Here is a 26,029-nt window from a genome sequence, read left to right as displayed (position 1 = left end):
GTCCTGGCAGGTCTGGGAAGTTCGGGTAGTCCCCCTGGGGCATCTGGATCCGGGGTTGTTCGGAGCCGCTGGGGGCTTGCTCCTCCGGCCCAGCCGGGCGGCGACAAGCCCTCTGCCCTCGGCGCCGGGGAGCTTGTGCAGGTGTGTCCTCCCTGCCCGGAGGCCCAGGCTTTAATGGGTCCTGAGCCCTGCCCTTGGCTCTTCTAGCCCTGGGCCCTGCCCTCTGAGGGGCGGGCCCCTGGTATTCTGGCCCCGGACCCGCCCACCAGGGCCTCTGTGCAGCCTCCTCTGCCTCTGAGTCTGCAGGAGGCCATACTGACTCACTACATTTCTATTTTTTAACTTCTCCATATGGGGGAATATTCCAGCACTGGAACCTTTGGTTTAAAAAGAGGTAGCTCAGGCTACTAAAATTCTCTGTTAGATGTCAGAACAAGTATTGCTGATAGCATTCAAACTTTTCACAGAGGTTACAGAGACTCTGATAGCCCATACACCCAACAAAGTTAATATAAATCATTAAATACATACACCATGTTAAAGCTGCATTTGTATACTTCTAAAAAAAGGGAAAAAACAAATATGTAACTTAATATTGCTAATTCTATATTAAGATGCATACCTATATGTATAAAGACAATGCAATGTATATATAATTATAACTAACTATATTAATACAGTCTCTCTGACATTACCAAAGTCAGCACAGGTCTGGATGCTGCTGCATAGCTGGAGCCAGTGGTTGTTGGCACAGCGCCTGGCTGTCTGCTGTACTGTTCTTCTGGCCGCTCTAAGTGCTTGCTGGGTACTCTGGCTCAGAGAGCGTTTGTACTCCAGAAGTGCAGCGCGCTTCTTTTCAATGACTGGAATCATCTCATCGGAGTTAGCTTCGAACCAGTCGTTCATGTTTCTAGCTCTTCTTCCAAACACCAACAAGGCCGTGTTGTAAACTGTATCCCTCAGATGTTGCCATTTGGATGTTGCATCGGTGCCCCCAGGGCCGCTGCGCAGATTTTCCTGGAGGGTCTCTCTGAACTTTTCAGCTTTCTCCGAGTTTGCCGTCTTTCTGGCGTCAATGTGGGGCCTTCCAGCAGGTTTAGAGCGGTACAGCTTCTTGGGTCTCAGCTTGAGCTTGGAGCAAACTAGCGAGTGATCTGAATCACAGTCAGCCCTATGAAAGCTGCATGTCAGAAGGATGTTTCTGAGGTTATTACGCCTAGTGATGACCACATCTAGTTGATGCCAGTGCTTCGAGCGTGGGTGTCTCCACGACACTCTGTGCTGTGGCTTCGTTTGGAAGAATGTGTTTGTGACGCACAGATTGTGGTACGTGCACAGTTCAAGGAGATGCTGTCCATTGTCATTCATTTTTCCCACACCGAAGTGTCTTAAGCAGGAAGGCTATGAGGCCCAATCAGCTCCAACTCTTGCATTGAAGTCACCCAAGATGTACAGTTGTTCACGAGCAGGTATTTGCGCTACAGCAGCACTAAGCACATCATAGAACTTGTCTTTTACTTCTGGTGTGGCGTACAGGGTTGGAGCATAAGCGCTGATCTGGTGGACAGGACCGGCACAAGTTTGAAGCGTGATCCGAAGAAGTCTTTCTGATCCGCCCATGACTAAATCAACCATTTGTAGAAGGGTGTTTCTGACAGCAAAGCCAACACCATGCTCTCTGGGTTCTTCTTGATGTCCTCCACGGTTACTCAAGATGATCCAGTCGTTCCACGAAGACATGAGAGGAACCATCCAATATGACGGAGCATTATCGGATGCTTTCAGAATCAGGAGCGGCGTCAAACAAAGATGCATGCTTGCTCTGACCTTGTTTGGGATCTTCTTCGCACTCCTCCTGAAGCATGCCTTTGGATCTTCAACAGAGAGCATCTTGCTGCACACAAGATCTGATGGGAAACTGTTTAACCTTGCACAGCTGAAAGCTAAGTCTAAGGTGCAAGAAGTCCTCATCAGAGATATGCTGTTCGCAGACGATGCAGCTGTAGTGTCTCACACAGAAGACCAGCTTCAAAAACTGCTGGATCGGTTCTCCAAAGCGTGCAAGGACTTTGGGCTTACCATCAGCCTATAGAACACAAACGTACTCGGTCAGGATGTGCTGAATCCCCATCAATCAGCATTGACAACTATATGTTAGAGGTCGTCCACGAGTTCGTTTACCTTGGGTCCACCATCACTAACACCCTGTTGTTGGACACTGAGCTAAATAGGAGGATCGGAAAAGCGGCCACAACTCTGTCCAGACTCAGCAAGAGAGTGTGGAATAACAACAAGCTGTACACTCACACCAAAATGCAAGTCTACAGAGCCTGCATCCTCAGCACCCTCCTTTATGGCAGCGAGACTTGGACCCTGTATGCCCGCCAGGAAAAGAGGCTGAACGTCTTCCACTTGCGCTGCCTCAGGCGCATCCTTGGAATATCATGGAAGGACAGAGTGACCAACACTGCCGTCCTCGAGCAAGCTGGAATCCCAACCATGCACACCCTCCTCAGGTAGCGTCAGCTCCGCTGGCTTGGCCACATCCACAGGATGAATGATGGAAGGATTCCAAAAGACATCCTGTATGGTGAGCTAGCCTCTGGCAAAAGACCTCCCGGACACCCCCAGTTGCGCTACAAAGATGTCTGCAAGAGAGACCTCAGAGAGGTAGACAACGAGCTGGACAACTGGGAAGAACTAGCAGACGACCGCAGCAGATGGAGGCAGGGGTTACACAAGGGCCTTCAGAAGGGCGAGATGAAGATTAGACAGCTAGCAGAGGAGAAGCGAGCGCACAGAAAGCACAATAAGGACTTGCCAGACACCCACTACATCTGCAAGAGATGCAGCAAGGACTGTCACTCTCATGTGGGTCTTCATAGTCACAACAGACGCTGTAAATGAAGTCCTCAATTGAAACTTTAAAGGGCGCGATCCATAGTCTATGCAGACTGAAGGATGCCTATTATATTAATATAACTATATATATCATATAATTATCATTCATGACTAATAAACATTACAAAGGACATTTAAGCAGGATTCTCCATCTATTTATTATTATACAATATATAAAAAATGGAAATGAAAACTTATGGCAAAGCAAGATCCCAGTATCAGGTAATCCTAAGCATGCTCTCTCTCTCTGGCTAGGTCTACACTAGCTGGGGAAGATCAAACACTTCGGTTCAATCTTCCAGGCTCTGTTTTGCACACGCACAAAATGGCGTGTTCCAGTATCAATGTCAAACCCGGAATTCCTTGTGAGTCACGAGGACTAAGGAATATCAGCAGGAAGAGCACACCTGTCAACATTCTGCAGTGAAGACAGGGACCAACGTCAAGGGCTACAAAATTGATTTTAGGTAAGCAATTGGCATATCTAAAATTGCGGAGCAGCCATCAACATTCCCAGTAAGCACAGATCTAGCGTCTCTCTTTCTCCTCTCTCTCACTCTCTCTGAAATGTTCCATAAGAGACAAAGGAAGGACTGGAATATTTAATATCAATTTGTTGAAACTGCAAAGAGGAGGGCGTGTTTGGAATACTAGGTGCCATTTCAGAGAAGGAAAAATTACACATGGGTAACTATATTTCACCCCTTACACATAACAGGCACTTGCTGCACCATTGACCAATTAAGCTGGGAAGCAGATAACAGCAATACTAATGTCCATAAACAGGAAGAAAACGTAACACGTCAAGAAACCAAGCCAAGGAGGAAAGAGAGCCCTTTTTTGACTGTTTGTTTCGTTTTGTTTACATTTCTTCTTCTATTTCCTTCTTCTAGCATATAAATTGTTTTAATAAAGGAAAACCAAGAAATTGAGATTTAGAGTGTGGTGGTGCCAGGTCTAAAAATGTGGACATTGTGGCCCATGATCTGAAGTTATAGCTAAGGACTGACTGCTGAAGGCAAAGCTGGGGCCTTCTGATGGAGTATGTATTCCTCCTGAAGAGGTTCGGCTCTTCTTTGTCCTTAGGTCAAAGAGTAGGCCCCTCTTGTCCTTGCCTCTCCCTCTCATTCATGGCTATCACCATCACTGAGTCTGGCAGGAGGAAGGGACACCCTACCCCTCCTGCTCAACTGTTGGCCCGTCGAGTCTGGTGCATCAGAAGGAAATGTATATGGAGGACTTGGACCTCCCTCTACCCTGGAGACTTCTGAGAAGACCAAGGATCTTATAGCTCTGACTGGTCCCCAGTCCTCCTGAGTGTGAGAGGGCTCCAGACTCAAGATCTTTGGTTCTCCAGAGACTACCAGTGCAATCCAGGGGCAACTGTGGTCTTCATGCTCCAGTTCCTCAGAGTCTTGAATCAGATGTAGACTCCTGCACATCCTGAGAGAGCTAATGTTGCAGTCACCAGCACTCATACTCTGCTGGGGTAGCACAGACTTTCTTTGTCGTGCAGTGGCGAGCATAATGGCCAGTCCAAGCCCAGAGGCTAGAGCAGAGGCCAAAATGGTCCATATTCACATGCCATCTGTCCTAGTGGTCCATTTTCCTAGGTGACTTCTGCTCTGCTACCCGTGAGGGGGAATGCCTCGTATCAGTTTTCCTGTGCTTCTTCCTTGATACAGGAGATTGTGACCATTGGTGTGACTGCTCTCTCTGTGGTCTTCATTGCTGGTACCAATGGTCTCTGACTCCAAAGTCCATCCTCAGCACTGCGTCACAAACTGAAACAGTACTGGAGGGGTAACCATGTTAGTCTGGATCTGTAACAGCAACAAAGGGTCCTGTGGCACCTTACAGACTAACAGAAAAGTTCTGAGCATGAGCTTTCGTGAGCATAGACTCACTTCATCAGCTGCGGCCAGGTGTACTACATGTCACTGCTGATAAGCCTAGTGCCATATCCAAGGGGTTAACTTCAGACTGGTGGCAGAAAGCTACTTCCATTATGAGCAGCTTCGACCTGGATCCCTTTCCTTTTTTGGGTGTGGAGGTAGAAACTCTGGCAGATTTTACACTTGTCCATTTGGCACTTTAAACAAGCCCTGTGCAATACATACTTAGGCACAGACTTCTGGCAAACCCCACACAATTTAAATCCCTGGTTCTGAGGCATGCCCCAGACCAGAGAGCAGGAAGGAGAAAAGAGGGAGGAGGGGGCCAATAACCCTAAATTCAAAACCATAAGTTAAGTTACCTTATAATATAGTTTAAAGTATTTCTTTAATTATTTGCAGGGAACTGCGCTAGAGGATCCCTCATGACAAGGAGAGATGAAACGTTCTAACAGCTGTCACTGGCAGTCAGAAGGAACTGGAGAGGCGGCTGGTCAGCAGAGCATTATATGCAATGCCATGAAGGCATGACTCTAGTGGGCTCCAAAGATGACCTGACAGGGAAAAAACTTCCAGTGATTATGCAGACAGCACACACACATCTGATTAGAGTCACTATAAGTAAGCACTCGAAGCAGCAGCAGCTTAACTGGAATTTGCAGGTAGAGCTACAGCTATTTTAATGGCCAGCTGGAACATACAAGATGGCTATACGAACTAGTCTGGTTTCTTGCCACAGTAATAAAATTACCAGTTGTGGCTGCGAGGGTTTGAAAATATTTTGTGGGATAGGATTATAATTCAAAATGATCTTGACAAACTGGAGAAATGTTCTGAGGTAAACAGAATGAAATTCAATAAGGACAACTCCTAAGTACTCCAATTAGGAAGGAACAATCAATTTCACACATACAAAATGGGAAATGATTGTCTAGAAGGAGTACTCATGAAAACGATCTAGAGATCATTGCACCCCACAATCTAAATATGAGTCAAGAGTGTGACAATGTTGCAAAAAAAGGAAAACGTCATTCTAGGATGTATTAACAGGAGTATTACAAGCAAGACATGAGAAGTAATTCTTTTGGTCTATGCTGCACTGATGAGATCTCAACAGCAATAGTGTGTCCAGTTCTGGGTGCCACATTTCAGGAAAGATGTGGACAAACTGAAGAAGATCCAGAGACGAGCAAGAAAATGATTAAAGATCTCCAAAACATCATAATCTCTATCTTTGGAGATTTTTAAAGAGCAAGTTAGACAACATCCTGTCAGGGAAGGTGTAGATCAGGGGTCAACAACCCCCTTAGCACAGGTGCTAAGAGTGGCATGGGAGCCAATTTTCATCGGCATGCGAGGTGGGAGCTCACCCCTGGCCCTCCTCCCCATGAAGCCAGGAGCCAACTCAAAACCAGCTCAAAGCTGTCTATGGATTAACAAAAGACCAGCTAATGCTACCACATAAAAGGCAGTGCTCTGAAGGTTCATTTATTTATTGATGAAGATGTTGTAAGAAGAACTATTAGTGACTTTAAAAAATATCACCAGCACTCGAACTCTGCATAGAGGTCAAAAAGGTCAAACTTCAACACTCCTACTTGAAAAGAAAAAGCAGTCAAGTAGCACTTTAAAGACTAGCAAAATAATTTATTAGATGAGTTTTCGTGGGGTCTGAAGAAGTGGGTCTGTCCCACGAAAGCTCACCTAATAAATTATTTTGCTAGTCTTTAAAGTGCTACTTGACTGCTTTTTGTTTTGCTAGTGTATAGACTAGCACGGATCCCTCTCTGTTTCTAGTTGAAAAGGTTGCTGATCCCTGGTCTAGGTGGTGCTTGGTCCTGTTATGAGTGCAGGGGACTGGACCTGATGACCTCTCAAGATTCATTCCAGTTCTAGTATTCAAGATTTTATGCCAAAGGCACATTCTACTACCATGGGGCACTGGCTCAGCTTGTTAAAATCCTCCTTACTGCTGTCCAGGTATCATAAGTAACTTTTCATGAGCCAAAGCTGTAAGGGGTAAGTAAGTGAGGTCTCCCAGGATCACTGTGGGCATTCCACATGCCCCACTTTACTCTTGTGCTATGGAAAGTAAGTCCCCACTTGAGGCTCTCTGTAGCAGTCAGAATTCCTGAAGATGCATGTGTGGCTGGTTTGAAAACTGGAATGCGTGCACTACTTCCCTACACCCCAATAGAAAAATCCAGTTTGGCAAAGCCTTCCAGTATGTCATGCACATTCCTCAGAGTCACCGTCCTCCACAGCAAAATGTGATGCACACTTGCAGCCTGAATAATAGGCTTCCCACTTCAAATGGATTTGCAACTGATCTGTAGCAATCAGGAGATGCCAGCTTCCAGACAACAAATGCCACATACTTCTCTAACAAGAGGGCAGTTTTCATTCTGGTGCTTTGTGCTGCAGTGTGGGAGAGCTCTAGAAAGTTTGCTCTACGCATCCTAAAGGTTGCTCTACACATTCTAAAGTTCTGTAGCCACTGCTCTTCATCCTACACCTGCATGACAATACAAACCCACCAATCAATGCTGGTTTCCATAGGCCAAAAGCAATGGTTTACCCTGTTCAGCTGCTTTATGAGTGCCAAATGCAACGAGAAGTTGCTGCCATCTCACACGGAATGTCCGTTGCTTGCAAGTGTTCTTCTGTCAGTAACTTCAGGAGTAACTCTGCTCCAATGCATGATTTCTTCATGACACTGAAAAGAGCTTAGGGAAGAAGTGAGGGATCCAGGCTTTCACATCGTAGATACTGGTGTGCATAGCAAAGAATGGCAGTTGAATAAATGGCATGAAAAGAAGTCAGAACCCGCTGGGGAAGCTGGGAAACAAAGCAGTGGCTGGCCGTATGTTTTGCACGGTCCCAAAATGCGCCACTTGCTGTTCTGCATTCCCACAATACATAGCAACAGATGGTGTTGTCAAGCACTATGGAATACATACCACAGTGCACTGCTCATGCAGTTGACAAGGGAGCTAAAAATATGGACATGATCTGTTGACAGAGCAAGCAATTGTCAACATATTTTGCCAACTTTTGGCAATTTCTACATATTGATGCTAGTTTCGTCGATCAAACTTTATACTGTAGACATACCTGTACACTCTAGTTTGCCACAAATTAAATGTTCATATAGACATGTATTAGATCACAATTTATTTTAACAAGATTTCAATTAAGTTTTAATAACTAAAATGCCCTCTTAATAGACAGTGGTGACAAAGACAAAGCTAATCTGCTAAAATTGCTTTGGGAAACTGATGTCTGACCCTTATGCTAGGTCTATAATGGGAGTGCTTTACCAGTACAGATTTACTGGTACATGATCCCAGCAAAGAGATGTTAATGCAGAGTTTATGTAAGTATACCTCAGGGGTCAGCAAACCCCAGCATGGGTGCCAAGGATGGCACATGAGCCTAAGCCATGCAGACTTCAATTAACTTAAGACCAGATAATGCTACCAATCACCACTTAAATAGCAAAGGTCAGTATCTTTATTTATTAGTGAAGCCATTGTAAGCAGGACTATTAGTGACTTTAAAAAGTATCATCAGCACTGGGACTGTACATAGATGTCAAAAGGTCGTATTTCGGCATTCTCCCTAGGAAAGGTTGCTCACCCCTGGTATGACATTTCATTCCAGTCCCGCTCTTCCCTGAAGCAAAATAAACTACACTGGCTAAAGCACAGGTTTTGGGGTTTTGTGTTTTGCCTGTGTAACTACACCTACACTGCAAACTTTTGACTGCACAGCTATGTTTGTCAGGTATCACACTTCTTCACACCAGATACACAGTGGCAAAAATTCGCAATATAGACCTGGCCCTACATACATCTGTAAAATGTCTGTTCTATCCTTGAGGCAACCTTTCTGCACCAGAGGAGTGTTTCACTTCCACTCAACTTTACTCTCAACACTATGTACCAAAAGAAGTTAAGAGAACATTAAGTTTATTATTTTTATCCATGAAGTATTTGAGACAATTCTGACTATTGTTTACGAATAAACTGACTGCTTTTCCGCAACAGTGTTATAGCAGTAGTTAGTTCTCAGTTCTGAAATGAAAACAGCAGCACCCTATTGTAAATCTAATTTTTAAAGCTTTCCTTAAGTATGTCACTGAATTCACAGTCTTCCTAAAGTTTTGTTCACATCTCATCAGAGGTCATTTTTTTCCCTGCAATACTGTCAGTTTTAAATCAGCATATTTTTAAAATTTAACCAAAGTTACACAATTTATTCTTACACTACTTTGCTTTAACCTATCTCCAAAATGCATTAGCCTAGGAACTCCAGTTTTGTTTACATTTATTGGCTTTAGTGAGGAGTGTCTTTTCATATTTTCGGATAGGGAATCAAAATATAAAGAGATACTTTACAAAAAGTTTATAAGGAGTAAGACATATAAAACATTTAAGCTGGGTCTACACATGAGCACTTCAGCAAAATGGTGAAAATCAACATGGAGAGGTTGAAATAGCATCCATCAAAAGGGAGTGACTGCACACTAACAGCACAGGGCATCAAGCTCTCCTTCGAAAGAAGGGAGGCAGGAAACACCATGGATAGGGTCCCATGGCTGACAAGCCCTTCCGGGGCCGCAGCCAGCTGTTCTCTTAAAGGTCCCCTCCCTCCACCCCGCATGAGCTGAGTGCTGCCCAGCTGTCCCCAGCCCAACAGAGATCACTCATACTCCAGGATGGAGGCACAGCAGCAGCTCCTGCATGAGGACATCCTCAGCATGGAAACCCTGCTCTCAGTGCTCTGCCCTGTCGCTGCAGCTGCCCCTCACGCACTGTTTTGATTTGCACTCTTTTGATTTAGTTTTTGGGGATCGGGGTTTGGATTTCGGTGTCTGTGCCCCGTTTTTTCAAAAGAAGGTGTTGCACATGTAGAGGCTCCTCCCGTTCTTTCAAAAGAGGACCACATATTTCAACATTTTGTGCATGTGTAGACACAGCTTTATAGTATAAAGTTAAGTAGGAGACCAAAATCAAATTTGGTGGAGCAGGAGTCCAGAAAAGATATAAAGGGGAGGGGCATGAACAGATCTCATGGAGTTGTACTTCCTAAATCTTAGCTATATCTTACAGCAGTGGTAGTAAACAGGAAGAGAGGACCAGGACATTAAGCTAATGTAAACGAAAAGGAAGGACAGTTTACTGAACCCCCAAAATAGAGAGGTTATGGGGCACCATATAGAGGACATGCAACAGGGACAAAGATAATGGGGCTAGGATCTAGGTAAGGAGTATATGGTGGAGGATGTGTGGTGCGGGCACAAAGGAGGACTAGGAAAGACGAGCTTCTGGAAAATTTCCACGTGGATAAGTCTCTCCATGTCCCCTATTCTCTTCATCCATCCACTTTCCCAGTATCTTACACAAGTACAAATCCTACAACCATAGACCTTCTATGGACTTGCTAACATGTAAAACTGAAGTCCAAATAAATCATTAGGCATTTATAAAATCCCATTTCTTATTGACAGGATCATTTTCCAACAATAATTAGGGCCCCGTGTACACAGCAGCAATGGAATTTCTCATGGAACTTACTCTTGTTGCACAACTGGGCTTCACAATCACAAATTTAATTTTTAAATGTGTTAAGCCCTTCTGGTAACAAAGAGTTAAAAATGTGGACAAGTATAAAACAGAGATACTTGCCTGTGCCTGTAACACTACGTCTGAGAAGTGCGAGCTTGCCCCACAAATCTCAACTGAGGAAAGAGAACATAGAATCCACAGCTGCAAAACTTGACAGTTATCCAAGGTATCTCAGAATTCACCAGTTTGCTTCTAAATTCATCATTTTACTGCAGAGAGGTGCCTAACATTTTGTTTTTCATCTCCATACCTTGGCAGGGCTTGCCTGCAGCTGCATCTTGCTTGCTAGCTTCCTTCACAAGAAGGAGCTTATTGGACTACAGTACATGTTCTGCACACATAGAACGGAGATGGGAAGGAGGTTGTTTACTAGGCCATCTGCCCAATATCATGGGAGTTAAAGGACTGAGGAGTGTCGCTAGCCAACAGAAAGAGCAAAGTGAAAAACCCTCTAAAATGGTCACTTTAAAAATATTGTTAAGAATTACAATTTCTAAATATTACATAAATTAGCATTTTTAACCAAAAAACAGCTTGTGCATAGGTAGCAGAAATGAGAATGCAGTACAATAAAGTAACAGCTGCCCAAATATTAAGGATCTGCTGGTTAAGAATTTGGTTTTGTGCATTAAAGTAAACAAGACCTCAAAAATAATCTTGTTACTTTTGAATCTGATTTTTATATATTTTTGCAAATTTTAGTGGGAGGCAATGTAAGTCACATATGGTGATAATGATTGAAAAAAGACTGTACAGCAATGGGGAATAGGTTAGATTCCTTAATATAACAGACTAGCATTGTTCCCTGCAAGCTGAGCATTTTGACACCTGACCAAGAGAAGGTTCAGGTGCTGCCCAGTTGATTACCAGAGCACCCACACCTATCCACACTGGGCTGCGTGTATTTATTGATGGTGCACAGAGTCATTTGCCTTGGTGCACATAACAATATTCCACTCATGGATGGAAAAAAATTAGAGGGAACATGGCAGACCAGCCAATATCCTTATGTAAAAATACTTCATTAACAGGTGGAGATGATCATATTGGAAGATGCAAAGTAGTACTCTATGCAGGTTAAGAACAAGAAGGCCTGTGGTACTTACTGAATAGTCCTCAAACTTGAATTTCAGTTGAACATTGTTGTATGTTGTTTTTTAATTTCACCTATAATAAAAATTAAACTCTGGGAAGTAAAAAATTTTTGACTCCACAGGGCATGTGGACTATGCTTTAGAGCAGGATAAGAATTGTACCTCCTTGTACTTAGTATTGCTAAAGATACAAACATATCTCATGGCACTGAAAGGGACCTTGAGAGGGCATTGAACTCAGTCTCTTGCACTCACAGCAATACCTATCACCAAACTTGACGGATTTTTTTTTCCAAATCTATTTGTCCCAGACCCCTAAATGGCCCCCTTAAGGACTGAACTCACAACCCTGGGTTTAGTAGGCCAATGCTCCAACCACTGAGCTACAAAAACATTCACTCTAAACAATGAAGTTCTAACTTTTTTTTAAATATTTGAGTTAGCTACAATTAGTTTTAAGATCTAAATTCAGCTTTTCGTCACCATTACACTAGCGAGTTTTGTAGACAAAACTGGGGTTTTGTAAACAAAAATGGTGGAGCATGCACACACAAAATGTGTCTTCTTAACAGAAACTGTCAGCAAAAAAGCTGTCTAGAGGCTCCCTTTTGTGGACAAAGAGGATCTAAAGGTGGATCCACTTTTATTTGTAGACACAATCCGCTAACAGAAGTTCTGTCAGAACATCTCTTCCAACAGTAACTTCTGTAGACAGATCACTGTAGTGTAACTGTAGCCTTTGAAAGTGTTACTTCTGGTTTGCCTGTGCTGCATGCTTTTTACCTCAACATTACCAACATACATTTGCTTCAACCAATTACAAGAGGGTTATATCCTGACAGTTTATGTCAAATTGCACTATTTCTATAAGGACACAAAGCACAACCAAAGGACCATAGCTGCAGGACACTTATGTGGCTGAAAGTTCATGGACAGTGTAAATGTAATGATAGCCCCAAATCCTGCAAACATTTAATGTTTAACTTTATTTAATAAGACTAAACTGTTTGCAAGATCCAGGCCACAAAGTGTACAAAGTGTACTGCTCTTAGATTTCCATAAAAACCAAAAGATGCCCACATAATATAGAATGCCACCTATTAAAGCTAAAACAAAATACATTTTCCAAAACAGACTGGTTATGACTGCCTTGTCACTTTTATACTTTAATAGTTTAAACACAACAATTTACACACGGATTACAATTGCAATTATCTTTGCTCTTAATTTTTTTAAAAATAATTTACTACCTATGTAAGTTATTTCATTGATTGTTGATTATGGATAACATTGTGAAATAGCCCTCTATATTATACATTTCCCCAGGATCTGGGTGAGGGGGTCTGGCTGGTCCTCCTACTGCTCCACTAGACATATGGGCAGCTTGGAGGCAGTGTGCCATGAGAGTCAGTACGAAGCCCATGAGCCCAGCAGTGGTTTGCAGCTGCTCTGGCTTCATGCTGTGGCATCTGCAAGGGCAACCATAGCAGAAGGCTGAACATGTCCCTTGTATCTCATTTATATTCCGAGACAGGGGAAGCAGTGGTGCAGTGACTTATGAGAGGCTGCTCAGAGCAGCTTCCCTGACCGAGCATCCCCGGTGTCCTCCTTTAAGTTCTTCCAAGGGCTCTAATCTGAAATAAACTCTATTGCATGTGCACTCACTATTTTGGACTAAGTTTTACTGTTACTTGACTTCCCTATAGTGTTTCACAACAATAATTCTATAATAAACTCTTCCACAACAACTCTATAGTGTAGACATGCCCTAAGCTTTTTTCCCCCAAAAAAGCTTCTCTCTCTCTCTCTCTCTCTCTCTCACACAAACATATTGGTTATGTCTACACTGCAGCAATATGTCAACAGAAGTTACTGTCAGAAGAGATCTTTCAGCAAAACTGCTGTTGACAGATCACGTCCGTACACAAAGGTGGGCTGAAAGAGCAATCAGCTCTGTTGACAGAGCAGCCAGGACTGCCAGGCCCACTCTCGACAGAAGAGCTGACTGGAAGCTCTGCAAACAGGGATGCTTACTGAACCAAAAGCACTGTCTATCGACAGAGGGCCCCCTGGAGCACCCACCTGGCCTTTTTATCAACAGCAAACTGTCAACAAAAGCATTCCTCAATACGGAGAGGCACAACACTATCAGTGGATGTGCTGGGTTTTGTCGACACTCCGTGGACAAAGCACATGTTTCATGTACGTGCTCCACGGGTTTTTTCGACAAAAGCCCAGTATTGTCAGAAAAATCCTCCCATGTAGATGTAGCCATTATGCTCTCATTTGAGAATTTCTGCCAAATGGCAGGGGTTTCCACTTATTTTTCCCAGAAGCCCATCTATGCAGCTGCAAATAGGCACTGCAGCACATTATTAACACTTCTTGGGGAAAAAATTTTATTTTATTTATTACATACATAGAAACTATAGCACCGTAAATAAACAATGTACATGTTTCCTTTTCATTTCAAATTGCATCAGCAGAGCTATCCAATTCCCACTGCCTTATGGCACCTGCTTTAGCTTCATCTGCATTCAAAGGCAGCAAAAGATACATACAAAATTACAAAGCACAGAAATGTCTCTCTCTCTGACTCAGAACAAGAAAAATCTATCTGGATACAAACAAAAGACTCCATACAGACTACTACTACTACTACTACTACTGGAAACTAATCTTAGCTCTTTGAAGTTACAACTTGTCCAGCTAGGAGCAGGGTCAGGGAAGGGGCACCAGCCCCACACTGCTGAAAGGCAAGTCGAGAGCTATGGATCCAATCCTACACTGTCATGGGGCAGCCCAGGAGCTCCAGCTGTGGCCCTGTGCTGCCATGGAGCAGCCATGGAGCTCTGGCTCCAGCTCCGGCCCCATGCCGCCGCAGCATAGCCAAGGATGGGCTGTCAGATGTTGGACCTGGCTAGGCAGACACTAGCCATGGCCCGGGCCCCAAGAACATGGGTTCTGGCCAGGCTGATGGACACTAGCTCCAAGGATGTTGGCCCCAGGCTGAGCCCCAGGACTGGAACATTCATGAGTCTCAGATCTGAGAGGTGCAACCTGTAGTGTACAACATACAGAACCTGATAGCACTTAATGCATTAGACGCTTAGATCAGTAGCATGTCTCACATCTAACACAACCTGCATTCCTAATGATCCCTGCTAGAACAATTCACACTCTTCATGGCAGTACAAAACAATGTAAATAATTTTCTGTTCATAACCCTATCACAAGATATCTTGATAATCATCATATTATGATTTTTAGAAAAATTTTTACAAAAAAGAGGCTCTCAAAATGCATTAGTGTTTTTTTTATTCAATTTCTCTTGCAGATGGTATCTAAAGCTTTAAAGGAAGAGAACAGGTAATAATATCACTAAATATTAAGGTTCATTTTATAAAACTGCATCTATCTTTAAGTGCATGACTGTTAGGATTTTAAACTGATGCCCATTGCTGGCAGCTACAACACAATGCCATCCAAGAGCAGCTCACCAGAGCCATCCCACCACCCATGGGAAAGGTTGCCATGAACTCTACCATCCCCAGAACATCATTCATCTTCAACTGGGCACTGTTATCACAAATGAGGACAAGAAAAAGATCATCATGGTGGATGTCACAATGCCCTTCGAAAACAGGACCCCAGCCTTCCAAAATGCCAGAGCTCAAAACCTGGAGAAATATACTCCTCTGTCCAACACTTTGAAAGGTAGGGTTTATGAGGTTCAAACTTACACAGTGGGGCTGACAGCCACCACAGGCCCCAAAACAAAGTGGAAAGGAGGCCAAGATTCGCACTGGAAGGGACAGGTTCAAGAATAAGTCGCCCTTAGCACCACTAGGACAGCTGCAATGGGCCCCCCTAAAGCTTCGAGTAGAAGCCTTACTGGCACTTCAAAGGGGCCTGGAGCTCCAGATGACAAAGTAGCAGTGGTGACAGCAGCCAGAGCTCTGGGTCCCCTTGAAAGCTGGAGCCACAAGGCAACTTCCCACTTTCACACACACACACAATTGGCAGGCCTAAACTCACATGCTTACTGTTGGAACCCTGGGCAAAACAAAAGAGTTTTGAGAGAATGTGGAATCAGTCACTACTATGTTCCACTAAGAGTTGGATTGGTGCTAGAAGTCAACAGAAAGGCTCAAAATGTCTTCAGTGGTACTACAATCAAGCCTCAAACAGGTAACACTTCTTCATTCTTCCCAAACATAAATTTTAAAAAAAGCAGTTGGAGAGACTTTGCTCAAACTGCCAAGAAACTTCAAGTTTGGACACAGAGCAAGCACAGCAAATTTCAACACAAAAGATTAATACCTTAGGAAAAAAAAAGTATAACCATGAAAAGAGAAAGTTATAACAAACTATTTTTACAAATATAGTAATATTGAACATCGTCAGCTCTCTCTTCTATTTCTGTTGTGATGCACAATTTATTGGTAATTTGTTTTCCAAAATTCTCTCTATGGATTTTGTATATTTTTGCATTTTATCTATAAACACAGTGATCAGTTTTTAACAGTACTTAGCACATTCTTCAGAATGTGATCCAAGATTTGCACACACAGACAAGACAAAAAACATCAGGGTCTGGATACTTGTAATACATCCTGGTGTCAACTGTACCACTTTTTCAGTTAAAATTCCAAAGATGTGAGAAAGTTCTCAGAGTTTCATTTCTTATATTTTCAAGTTTAAACTATTAAGCCTTTGACCAAAGACAGTAACCAGCCTTCAATTTAAAATTAAACATTTTTGTAATGAATCAAAGATGTTGACAGCAAATGGATTGGCACAGTTGTCAAGTTACAGTAACTTTTCTGATCTGAATTATTTCCAATTAAATTATGCAGTAAAAAGTGTTTCAATAAATTCATAGAAGACACTGTACTCCCCAATCACTTACAAATTTATGTCACAATAATAGCTTTCTAGAAGACATATATTTTTAAAGGGTTCCTACTCACCTCACTGTATTTTTGAAAATTTCTCTTCACAAAAATAAATTTGAAATACTGCTTCTACTGAAGTTAATGGCAGAAATGATGGTGACTTCAGTAGGCCCAAAACTTGGTTTTAAAGTTGTTCAGTACAGCCAGTATATTTACAATACTGTACATAAAAATTAAACAATGTTTTTATCATGAGTGAAAACAGTATAAACAGGGCAGAAGAATGTGCCTAGCCATCACTGGGTAGTATTCTTGAAGAACAGCCACTGCAAGCTCCTTACACATCTGTTTGTGTGTGCAGTTATTCCCATCTAAACAGTCAAGCATAGGTTAAATATGTATAGAAAGACTTCAAAATATCTGTGAGAGACAAAATGCGTTGCTTTAAATGAGATTCTTTCTACCAGTATCATCTTGCTTCTTATCACTGAAGTATAGCAGAAATGCACGTGAAAGATGTCACTATCCTAGCACTATGCTGGTAGGCAATGTCCCATAGTCACAACTATGGTAGACATCACAATAATTTTTAATAAACTGCACTTCTGTTTTGACTGAAACTTCTGTAAGTGGTGGACTTATTTTCTTCAATGTATATATTTGCTCAATTTATCACTAATATATTTATCTAATTCTTTCATTTAGATCACATTATGTGGCTTTTACACAATTATACATGCCTTTCAAACCATCAAAGTTGGTTTCTGATTCCAAACCGAAAAACTGTGTTATGTAGGATTTGTGGCAATAAACAAAAAACTTCACTGATCGTTAGAAACAAAGTCAAAAACAAGTCTGTCCTTTTGAGCATGCATACAATATACAATGGTGTTCCACACAATTAAAAAAAAATTTACACTACATGAACTAAAACAAACATTAGAACTTCATCAAGATGCAGTTTATTAAGCATCTGGTCTTTTACTTAAGTTGGGCTTGATATGCAAGCCTATGCCTATTCTTCAAGATCTTAATTACAGATTTACTTTTAAACCCTTTATGTCAAAATGTAGATGCTTATAACAACAGTTTCTATTAAATCTTACATTCATGATCCTAGAGGTACTGCACCAGATAATTTGCAATTATGTCATTTTTGCCATAGCGTCTCAGACTTTCAAATTCTACTGGCAGTATCATGTAATTAACAATACAGTTCCAGATTTTGAATAGTAAATTTTAAAAATGTGTTTTCTATATTAATGATTCAAGTGGTAATGAATTAGACTAAATGTGGTATAAGTTAGATTCTGCTCAAAACAGACCACATGAATACTCAGCCAAAACACAATTTTATGACCACACAGCTTTACAAAAAGATGCTCATAAGTCTAATGACATGTTGAAGAAACAAAAGACTTTGCACAGTGACAAGAAAAACGACATATCCACACACTTACATTTGGAGCATGACTTCATTCAAGAATATGCCATCCACTAGAGCCACATATTCCTCCAGGTTGGTCCCATTTCCTCCAGCTAACGGTCCAAATGTCTTAACCTAAAATATAATCATCACCATGACACTAACTCTACCTCAGTCTCTGCAGCAAGAGATTTATCCTTTAAAAATATGTCAATTTGGGAAAATTAATACTTACCCAGGTGACAAGAGGGCTAGACATAAACTGCTCCAACAGGGGTGTGAATATCTCATTCTCCATTTTATAAAAAAGGCTAAAATCAATGCGGCTCCTTTGCTTCAGAAAAAAAATGCAGATTTTCCTTCTTTGCAGCAATTCTCTAAAACTGCTTTAGTAGCAGAAAAAGACCCCCATTTCTCCAAAGTAACATACAAAACTGTACATTGGCAACTAGGATTTATCCTCTTCTTTGCAAAAAAAAAGCAATTGAAAATCCATCTAAATTCGTTTCAACCTTCCCATTGACGGGTTTCTCACTCTACACAGCGAAGGAGAAGAAGGGGAGGAAACTGCTGGGATCCTACTTAAGCCCAAAAATATCAAAACTAAAAACCCAAACCCTCAGGCTGCCGCAGTAGCTCGCCACGCAACGCGGAGGGGAAACCCCACTTAAACTCTCCAGGCTAATCGCCCCCAAAGCAAGGAGAGGAGGAGAGGGGCAACTACCGCGCAGCCACTCCCGCCTCTTAACAACCCTCTGCGCTACAGCCCCTGGTGCCGACGGGAGGCACAGCCCCTGACATCCCCGCCCCGCCAGTGTCACAGGCTCCCCGGGGATAGGGAACCAGCCGCCCCGGCAGCGAGCGGGGGCTCTTTCTAATCAGCTCCCCCCGAAAACCCTCGCTACAACAGCTGAACTGCGGCAGCCTAGAAAAGGGTCGGGACGTCTCCCCTCACGCCCCGTGATCTCGCCCTTCCCCCCCCCCCGCGTCCGCTGCTCTCGCAGCCTCCCTCGTTTCCGTGGCTCCTGGTCCTCCACTCCTCCCAGTCGCGGACTCCTCACTACCCCACAGTCCTCCTGACTGCTCGGAGCGCCCCTGCTCCCAACAGACTCCTTAATCCCCTCGGCTCCCTTAGCGCCTCCGCCTCCCGCTGTCCCTGAGAACTAATTTCCTTCGCAGAAACCGCCCGGCCCCTTCTCCAACTAACGGCCACCCAGCGCCAATCGGCACAGCAGCTTCACACTGTACACGCGATGTTCAAAGGGAAGCAAGGGCGCAGGGATCTCGAAAGCCAAGAGCAAAGAATATCCTTCCGCCAGACTGGTTTCCCTCCCCCAGCCGCCGCCTCTGGATGGTGGTGGAATTGAGGAGGGGGATGGGGAGAACCGCTGCATGGGGCGCGCATTGCAGCTGCGGCAGCGGAGACGCGCGTCCGTGGAGGGGCGGGACTCGGGCCGGAGTGCTGAGGCGCTTCCAGAGGGCGAGGGTGGCTTTGCCCTCGGGCTTCTCTAGGAGGGGAAGGCTCTGCGCGCTCCTCGGCAGGCGGAGGCTGGTTCCGTTTGATTCCCTGTGGGGGGGAAAAGGCTGGTGTGCGAGGGGAGACGAGGGCTAAACCCCTTAGGTGCTGGGAAAAAAGGGCCTATCTTCCTTAGCTGCGCCAGCAAAGAGGGCCCCTGAATTCTTTTTCTTGCGGGCGAGGCGCTTCAGCCACTCTCCTATCCCGGGGCTGTAGGGCGGTGGGGAGCTTTATTTAAAAATGAAATCGGGGCACACCCACACAGAAAAAAACAGCCCGCGTGAGGAACTTGCGACAAGGAAGGGAACGGGGACGAGCTTGTTCATATGACAAGCAATTTGTTCTCCTACGCTGTTGTCCTTGTGCTGAGTCCAGTCCTCGCTCTGTCTTGGGTATTCCAATTTTATCTCAAACATAACACTAATATAGGGAACTTTATGCACTTAGCATATTCAGACCCTTTTATACTGACAAAGCAGTTTGCAAAATCTCAGACTAAATGCAATCGCTCTTCGGTATGTGACAGGAGAGAAATGTTAGTTGCATATTTTCCAGATCATTTTATCTTTTCAAGCCCTTACAACATATATAGGTGTGGTTAGATTTATTCTGAGATATTTTTAAAACTGCTCTGACAGTACACTATAGTCTGAGTATACTAAGTACATTCATTCTCATATTAATACAGTGTTTTAAGATGAGAGGTTTTTTATATATGAATAGATAGATAATCTATTGCTTTTTTGTGGAAGTAAGTGCTAGCACCTTGGCAGCCCTAGCCCTAGGATTGGCTGGGAGTGGGGGCTAGGAGCCAGCTGAGTGAGTACCAGCTCCCCTATTTTAACAAAAACAGTCTTTCCAACATATATACATACACACACGCATACCTCCAGTGCCTTTTTTGTGAAAAAAAGAAAAGCCAGTACTAATCTATATGTCAGTATAATATATATTAAAGTGTGTATATACACACACCCACACACACAAACTTGTTTTTTTTTCATTTGTTGGAAGTGCTGGAAAAACAAAATATAGTTGTCTGGAAAAATATATGTATATCTATAAACACACACTTTAAAAAGAATGAATAACCTAAAATTGTTGAAATTAAATGTTTGAAATGGAATATGGAAGCAGATAAACAGATTGTGTTTTTAACCTAAATGTCTGGATGCTGTATCTGTCCTAATTCTGTAAGATTAAGCAAATCTCCATTAATGACCTCTTCTCTTCTAAACAAACTAGAGAGGATCTTTTTTGTGAAAGAATAGAAAAATAAATTATGGGTTGTAGGAAAACTAGTCCTTAAATCAGATTCCAAATAAAAGATATTTACTGGTAAATTATTAACACATAAAACATGTAGATTTGGTGATCTGATTTGCAAAGATGAGATTTCATCTCTCTCCAAATCAGTCCCAAGTTGTCTTTCTCGCTTTCTCTCCCCAGATCAGAACGGTAGGGTAAGGAGGTTTAATTATTAGTACAGCCATGAAATGAGAACAGGCAGAAAAAAAGTTGTAAAGTCTTGGACCAGAATAAAGGTTTGGTGGTACATGAGCAAAATAGCAGCCAATAACCACTAGTCCTTAAAAACAACTACAAAAGCATTTTTGTAAAAGCCTGAATAACTAATCAGTAAGCTCCCTGTGTCTGGCAACAGTATATAATACACAATTATGCACACATTACTATAGAACTTCTCTGACTCATCAGCTTGTTTTTGTGGCTCTAATTAAGCTGCAATAACCTTGCCATAAAACATTTCCTGGCTAGGACAAATTGGTGATCCAAGGCTCATCTGCAGGTTAGTAACACCAGTTGGTCTTCACTCCTTGAAAAATACTTTGTGCTGACTTCTGTGTCACCATTATGAGATAAACATTCAATGAAACAGTTTTAAAAGTATGTTTATTTTTTTCCAGCCAGGGTGTTGTGTAACGTCTCTGACAGTAGGAGCACTCTCTTTATGCATACAGTAAAACCCCAACTTACACACAGGTTGTATTCCTAGGCAACCACATGTAAGTTGAGATCCACATAGGGATGGGGAAGGGGCAGAGAGATAGATTTTCTGTGCTCCCAAGTTTTTCCAGAGGTTCAAGCCTTGCAAGTACACTCACAGTGCCCATTTGCACAACTTCCTCTCCCAGCAGAAATTCTCTCTCACCCGCTTCACTCTCCCCAAGGAGCCCAGGGATCCTGGAAAGTCACACCCCCACAACCCCAGCTACCAATCCCCAGTTGGCCATAGATGCAAGAAGCTGCCCACATGCCTCTTTGCAACGGGCCAACCTGACTCTGCTCCTTACTCCAGAGCCAAGCTACCCCAAGGAGTGGGGTGCCCTGCTGCTTTTGGGTCCCCCTGGGCTGGGGCTGCAAGTGGGTGGCAGCACCTACCAGCACCTTGCTGTGGAATGTGGCCGATCCTCCCACGCTCGCTGCTGTCACCACCCCAGTCCTATTTTTCATGGCTGCTGCCAGCCCACTATTCCTTGTCATGCCAGCAGCATCTGCAGTGTGAGCATGAGCAGTGCCGAATGTGAGCACTGCACCAGCCGGCACATGGAGCCACCACCATCTTCACCACGACTGCCAAGCCTCTGAAAGCTGCAGCATCTGCTGCAGTGTGGTGTTCTCAGACAGGCAGAGCCAGAGGTCAGCAGTGAGCCAAGGGGAGCCAGGGATGCTGCAGCTGGGCAGCTCCCTCTCCCCTGCTGGTGGTTGTGACTGATTCCCACCTCAGTCCCTGCGACTCCATTTGCCCAGGGCCGCCAATTGTAGTTAACCCTTTAAGTTTCCCTCCTGCCGCTTTCCCACACCCCGCTACTTACCACTGTTGATTTCAACTCACATTAATACAAGAAACGTGTAAGTCAAAATCATGTAACTTGGGGTCTACTGTATTCTGGGCATTTCTAGATTATGCGTGCTCCATATGCTGTTTGCACTGGTGTAACCCTGTTGGTTCCAGGATATTAGAAAGATAAAGTGAGTGTGGTAATATCTTGTATTGGACCAACTTCTGTTGATGAAAGAGACAAGCTTTTGAGCTACACAAACATAAAGAAGATTTCTGTAGCTCATAAGCTTGTCTCTTGGTACACTGAATAGTCAGGCCAATGAATTTATGGTATCCATTTTATACTTTCTTTAAGGAGCCCACTGTACATTGGTGTATTTCAATGAATGATCCTTAGAAAGTGTGAAGGTGTAGGCAGGGGAAATCCAAGACAAAATGGAAAACATGATTACTTTCATAATTTTCTTAGAATAACCAGATGGTACAGTTGCCAACAAGCTGTTATAATTGTAGTAATTGCAAAACTGCAAATGCAAGGGAATTTGCCTTAACTTATGTTACACATGCTCAGATTTGCTTCAAAATTAGTTACTGATACTTCTTACTGCAGGATTGGCTGCAAAAATGGGAACAACTGGTGGCTGTTTTATTACCAGTGTTGTTCAGTGTGCATATGACTTCCCTCAGATAACTGATAAGGCAGCCTGGTGTTAGGTATAAGTACACTGATGGCACCCAGATATGTACTTCTGTCTCAGCCACTGATGTCCTCTCCATCTTGGCATTCTGTCACTGCTTCATCAAGACTAAAGACTGACATAAAACAGCTGAAACTAAGCCACTCTTTGGTAAAGGTGTTAATGGTGGGTTGGAGAACTGTTTGTGTGTTATGGCAATCTATCTAGTGAAAGGATTTGCCCCAGTGAGTCACTAAAATACAAAATGTGGAGGCTTTTTTTAACCACATACTAAAATTTAGAATTTTTTAGAAGTTTCAAGAGGGTTTTTTTCACCTCTGAAATATTTAAAGGTTATGACTTTTGGAGCACATGAACATATTGCAGCCTGCAGGCTAGATTGCAAAAATGCTTTTTATTTGGGGCTACACAACTGAAGTTATCGCATAACTGAGTTATAGAACTGCTCCATGACCTTTGCCAGTGGGATTCAGTAATAAATGAGGAGCTTGGCAATCTGTCCTCACTGCCTAATGAGTGAATTCAATTCAGAGTCAACATTTCAAGCCATGAAAAGCCATTTCAAGCCACTGTCATTTAATTTAGGAACTGCTTTCTGCTCCACATCCTGCCGCATAAGACTTAATGGGGTTGGAACTGGTGTTCATCTCTACATATGATGTAGGAATGACAGGATGTAATCTGTCTAAGATAGGGGTCTGCAACCTGGAGCTCCGGAGGCACATCCAGCTGTTTAAAGACTTTTTTGTGGCTCCTGACACTATAATTGCAAATTCAAAACAAAACAAAACAAAACAAAAACCTCCTGATTATTTTTGATAAAGAGAGAACAGCTAAAAGCCCAACAATTAAAAACTCATACCTAAATAGCAAATAATATGTGATCTCAAAACACTGGATAACTCCCCCTTTAATATGTGCAGTGCATTGTGGGATATGATACTGAAGCTGTGTTTTGATTGTATTGCTAATGAAGTCTTATTCATATGGATTGTGTCTCTTAAATTACTGAGTTTTTTACCAAATTCGAAAAAAAATGGCTCTTCTAGGATCTGTGGGATGCTTTTCTCACTATTTTACTAAGTATATTCTGGCATCCTTTCAGACAAGACTCAAAACTTTATTTACTCTGTCGTTTTATACCTATGGTTCTGAACAGATTGAAATTATTTCAGGTGTGGCAATATTACAGTGTGAGGAGAAAACAGTAGGAACTCTTTAGAGAACAGATGAAGAAGGGATGTGTGAGGAATACATAAAACAGTACCAAGTTGAGTCAGATTGTCCTATTTATCCACAAAACACGTAAAAAAGGACATCTAATGAAAATGCAATACATTTAAAACTTCTAGAAGTATTATTTTTAAAATATAACACAGTCTGCGGAACTTGTTGCCACAGGATCTCAAAGTGTCAAAGAGTTTGGCAGAATTCACACCAGGAATGTAAGTTTTTATAGATTAGTACATCCACAGCTATGAGATAAGGCAAAAATAGTAAGACACACAGACCTTCTTGCTTGTATCTCTCATAATTATTTTAACTTACCTACTGCTTCTCTTCAGTTGGTACCTTCTCAAGCATGGAACTCAGTCCCAGGTAGCATGCAGTGAGAGGGGGCTTGATCTGATTAGGTAAGGGATAGAGTTGTGGAGCTGATACTTCTCCACCATTCTGCAGTCCCTCAGCTCTCCCCTGTCAATCACATCTCCCAGTTCAGGGCCCCTCAGTTCAAAGAATTAGAATTAACAACCTGCATCTTCATACTTCCTTAATTTTACCATGTTATCGCATAGCTGTTTGTTGGTACCAGCCATATGGGAGGTGTAAGTTAAAGAGATTTGTGAGACCAGGTATGACGGGCTTCATCATATTGCACTCGAAGTAAATGAAAGTTTTTCTAGTGATTTTACTTGGCACAGGATGAAGCAGTAAGTGTGCAGATAGTTCTGAGGCATAGGTTTAAAGTTCACTGTGTTTAATTAAATTGTTCTTGGCTTCACTTAACTTTTTGAGAGCGTCATAATTTCAGTTTTTAAACATGTCAGGTTTAATTTATACAAAAATAATTAAAATATTTTATCAAAGATTATAAATTAAATGTCCAATTCTGCTGATTGATACTTATAAACCAATTTTTCTTTCTAAAATAACCTACCTCTCACTGCTCTCCTATTCTAAAATACTTTCCACAGCCTTCTAAAATTTTTAAATTAAAAAGAGCTAAGGATATATTCAAATTTTTTACACATATGAAAAGTGGCTGTCAGCAACTCTCCCAAGTCTTCCTGCAGCTTGGTCTGTAATTTGAGTGCAACTGTAGACATCACTAAAAAAACAACAAAAGAACATAAGAACAGCCATACTAGGTCATATCAAATGTCAATTTAGCCCAGTATTCTGTCTTCTGAAAGGGGCCAGAGCCCCAGAGGGAAAGAACAGAACAGATAATAATAATCAAGTGATTCATTCCATTGCTCATTCCCAGCTTCTGAAAAACAGAGGCTAGGGACATCATCCCTGCCCAACCTGGCTAATAGCCATTGATGGACCTACCCTCCATGAATTTATCTAGTACAGGTTGAACCTCTGTAATCTGGACTTCCCTACTGTCTGGCAATAACACTTGTCCAGAATCGTCATCTAATCTGTGGGTGCTCCAGGGCTGGAGCACTCAAGATGAAAAATCAGCAGGCTGGGACCAGGTAAGTATGAAGCTCTAGTGGCACAAGCAGGGGAGTCCCAGAGACCAGTGCCCTGATAGCTGGAGCAGCAGAGTCACAGCACCCCAGGGGATTGCAGCTGGAGCAGGGAAGGGATGGTGTCTTGGGACCAGTGGCAAGACCAGCAGAGCCGCAGTGCTTTGGGGTCCGGAGTGGGCAGCTCTAGGGGCCAGAAGCTCGAACAGCAGAGCCTCAGGAGCTGACAACCAGGAATGGAGCCAGGATGGCTACCAGGAGCTGGGGTGCTGGCATTGACCTCCCCTGGTGAGGCTAGTTCCCTGGTTCAGAACCAGTCAGATCCTGAGGGTGCTGAACCAGGAACATACAATCTGTATGTTTATTAGCAAAGATCCATTCTACTCAGAATTTCAAAATTTGCCCCAATTACATTAGCTTCTACAAGTCTCCTACAGGGTAGGATTTAATTTATTTCCCTATCTTCTCC

At 42.9% G+C, this 26,029-nt stretch overlaps 1 protein-coding gene across 7 annotated transcripts in view; it reads right to left on the bottom strand.

The window, feature by feature from the left end:
• CCDC88A (coiled-coil domain containing 88A) overlaps positions 1-18,665 on the bottom strand; it is a 274,165-nt gene extending 255,500 nt beyond the window's left edge. For all 7 annotated transcript variants that reach the window (XM_074989496.1, XM_074989497.1, XM_074989499.1 and 4 more), the window contains exons 1-2: positions 18,080-18,665; positions 17,879-17,979 (exon numbers count right to left, since the gene is read on the bottom strand). In XM_074989496.1, the coding sequence (XP_074845597.1) occupies positions 17,879-17,979; positions 18,080-18,142 (164 nt within the window). In that variant the 5' untranslated portion in view covers positions 18,143-18,665. The remainder of the gene's footprint in view (positions 1-17,878; positions 17,980-18,079) is intronic.
• Between the last annotated feature and the right edge of the window lie 7,364 nt (positions 18,666-26,029).

The sequence above is a fragment of the Carettochelys insculpta genome, chromosome 3, assembly GCF_033958435.1.
Source record: "Carettochelys insculpta isolate YL-2023 chromosome 3, ASM3395843v1, whole genome shotgun sequence".
In the NCBI taxonomy this organism is placed as follows: Eukaryota; Metazoa; Chordata; order Testudines; family Carettochelyidae; genus Carettochelys; species Carettochelys insculpta.
This window is presented reverse-complemented; position numbering and strand designations above follow the sequence as displayed.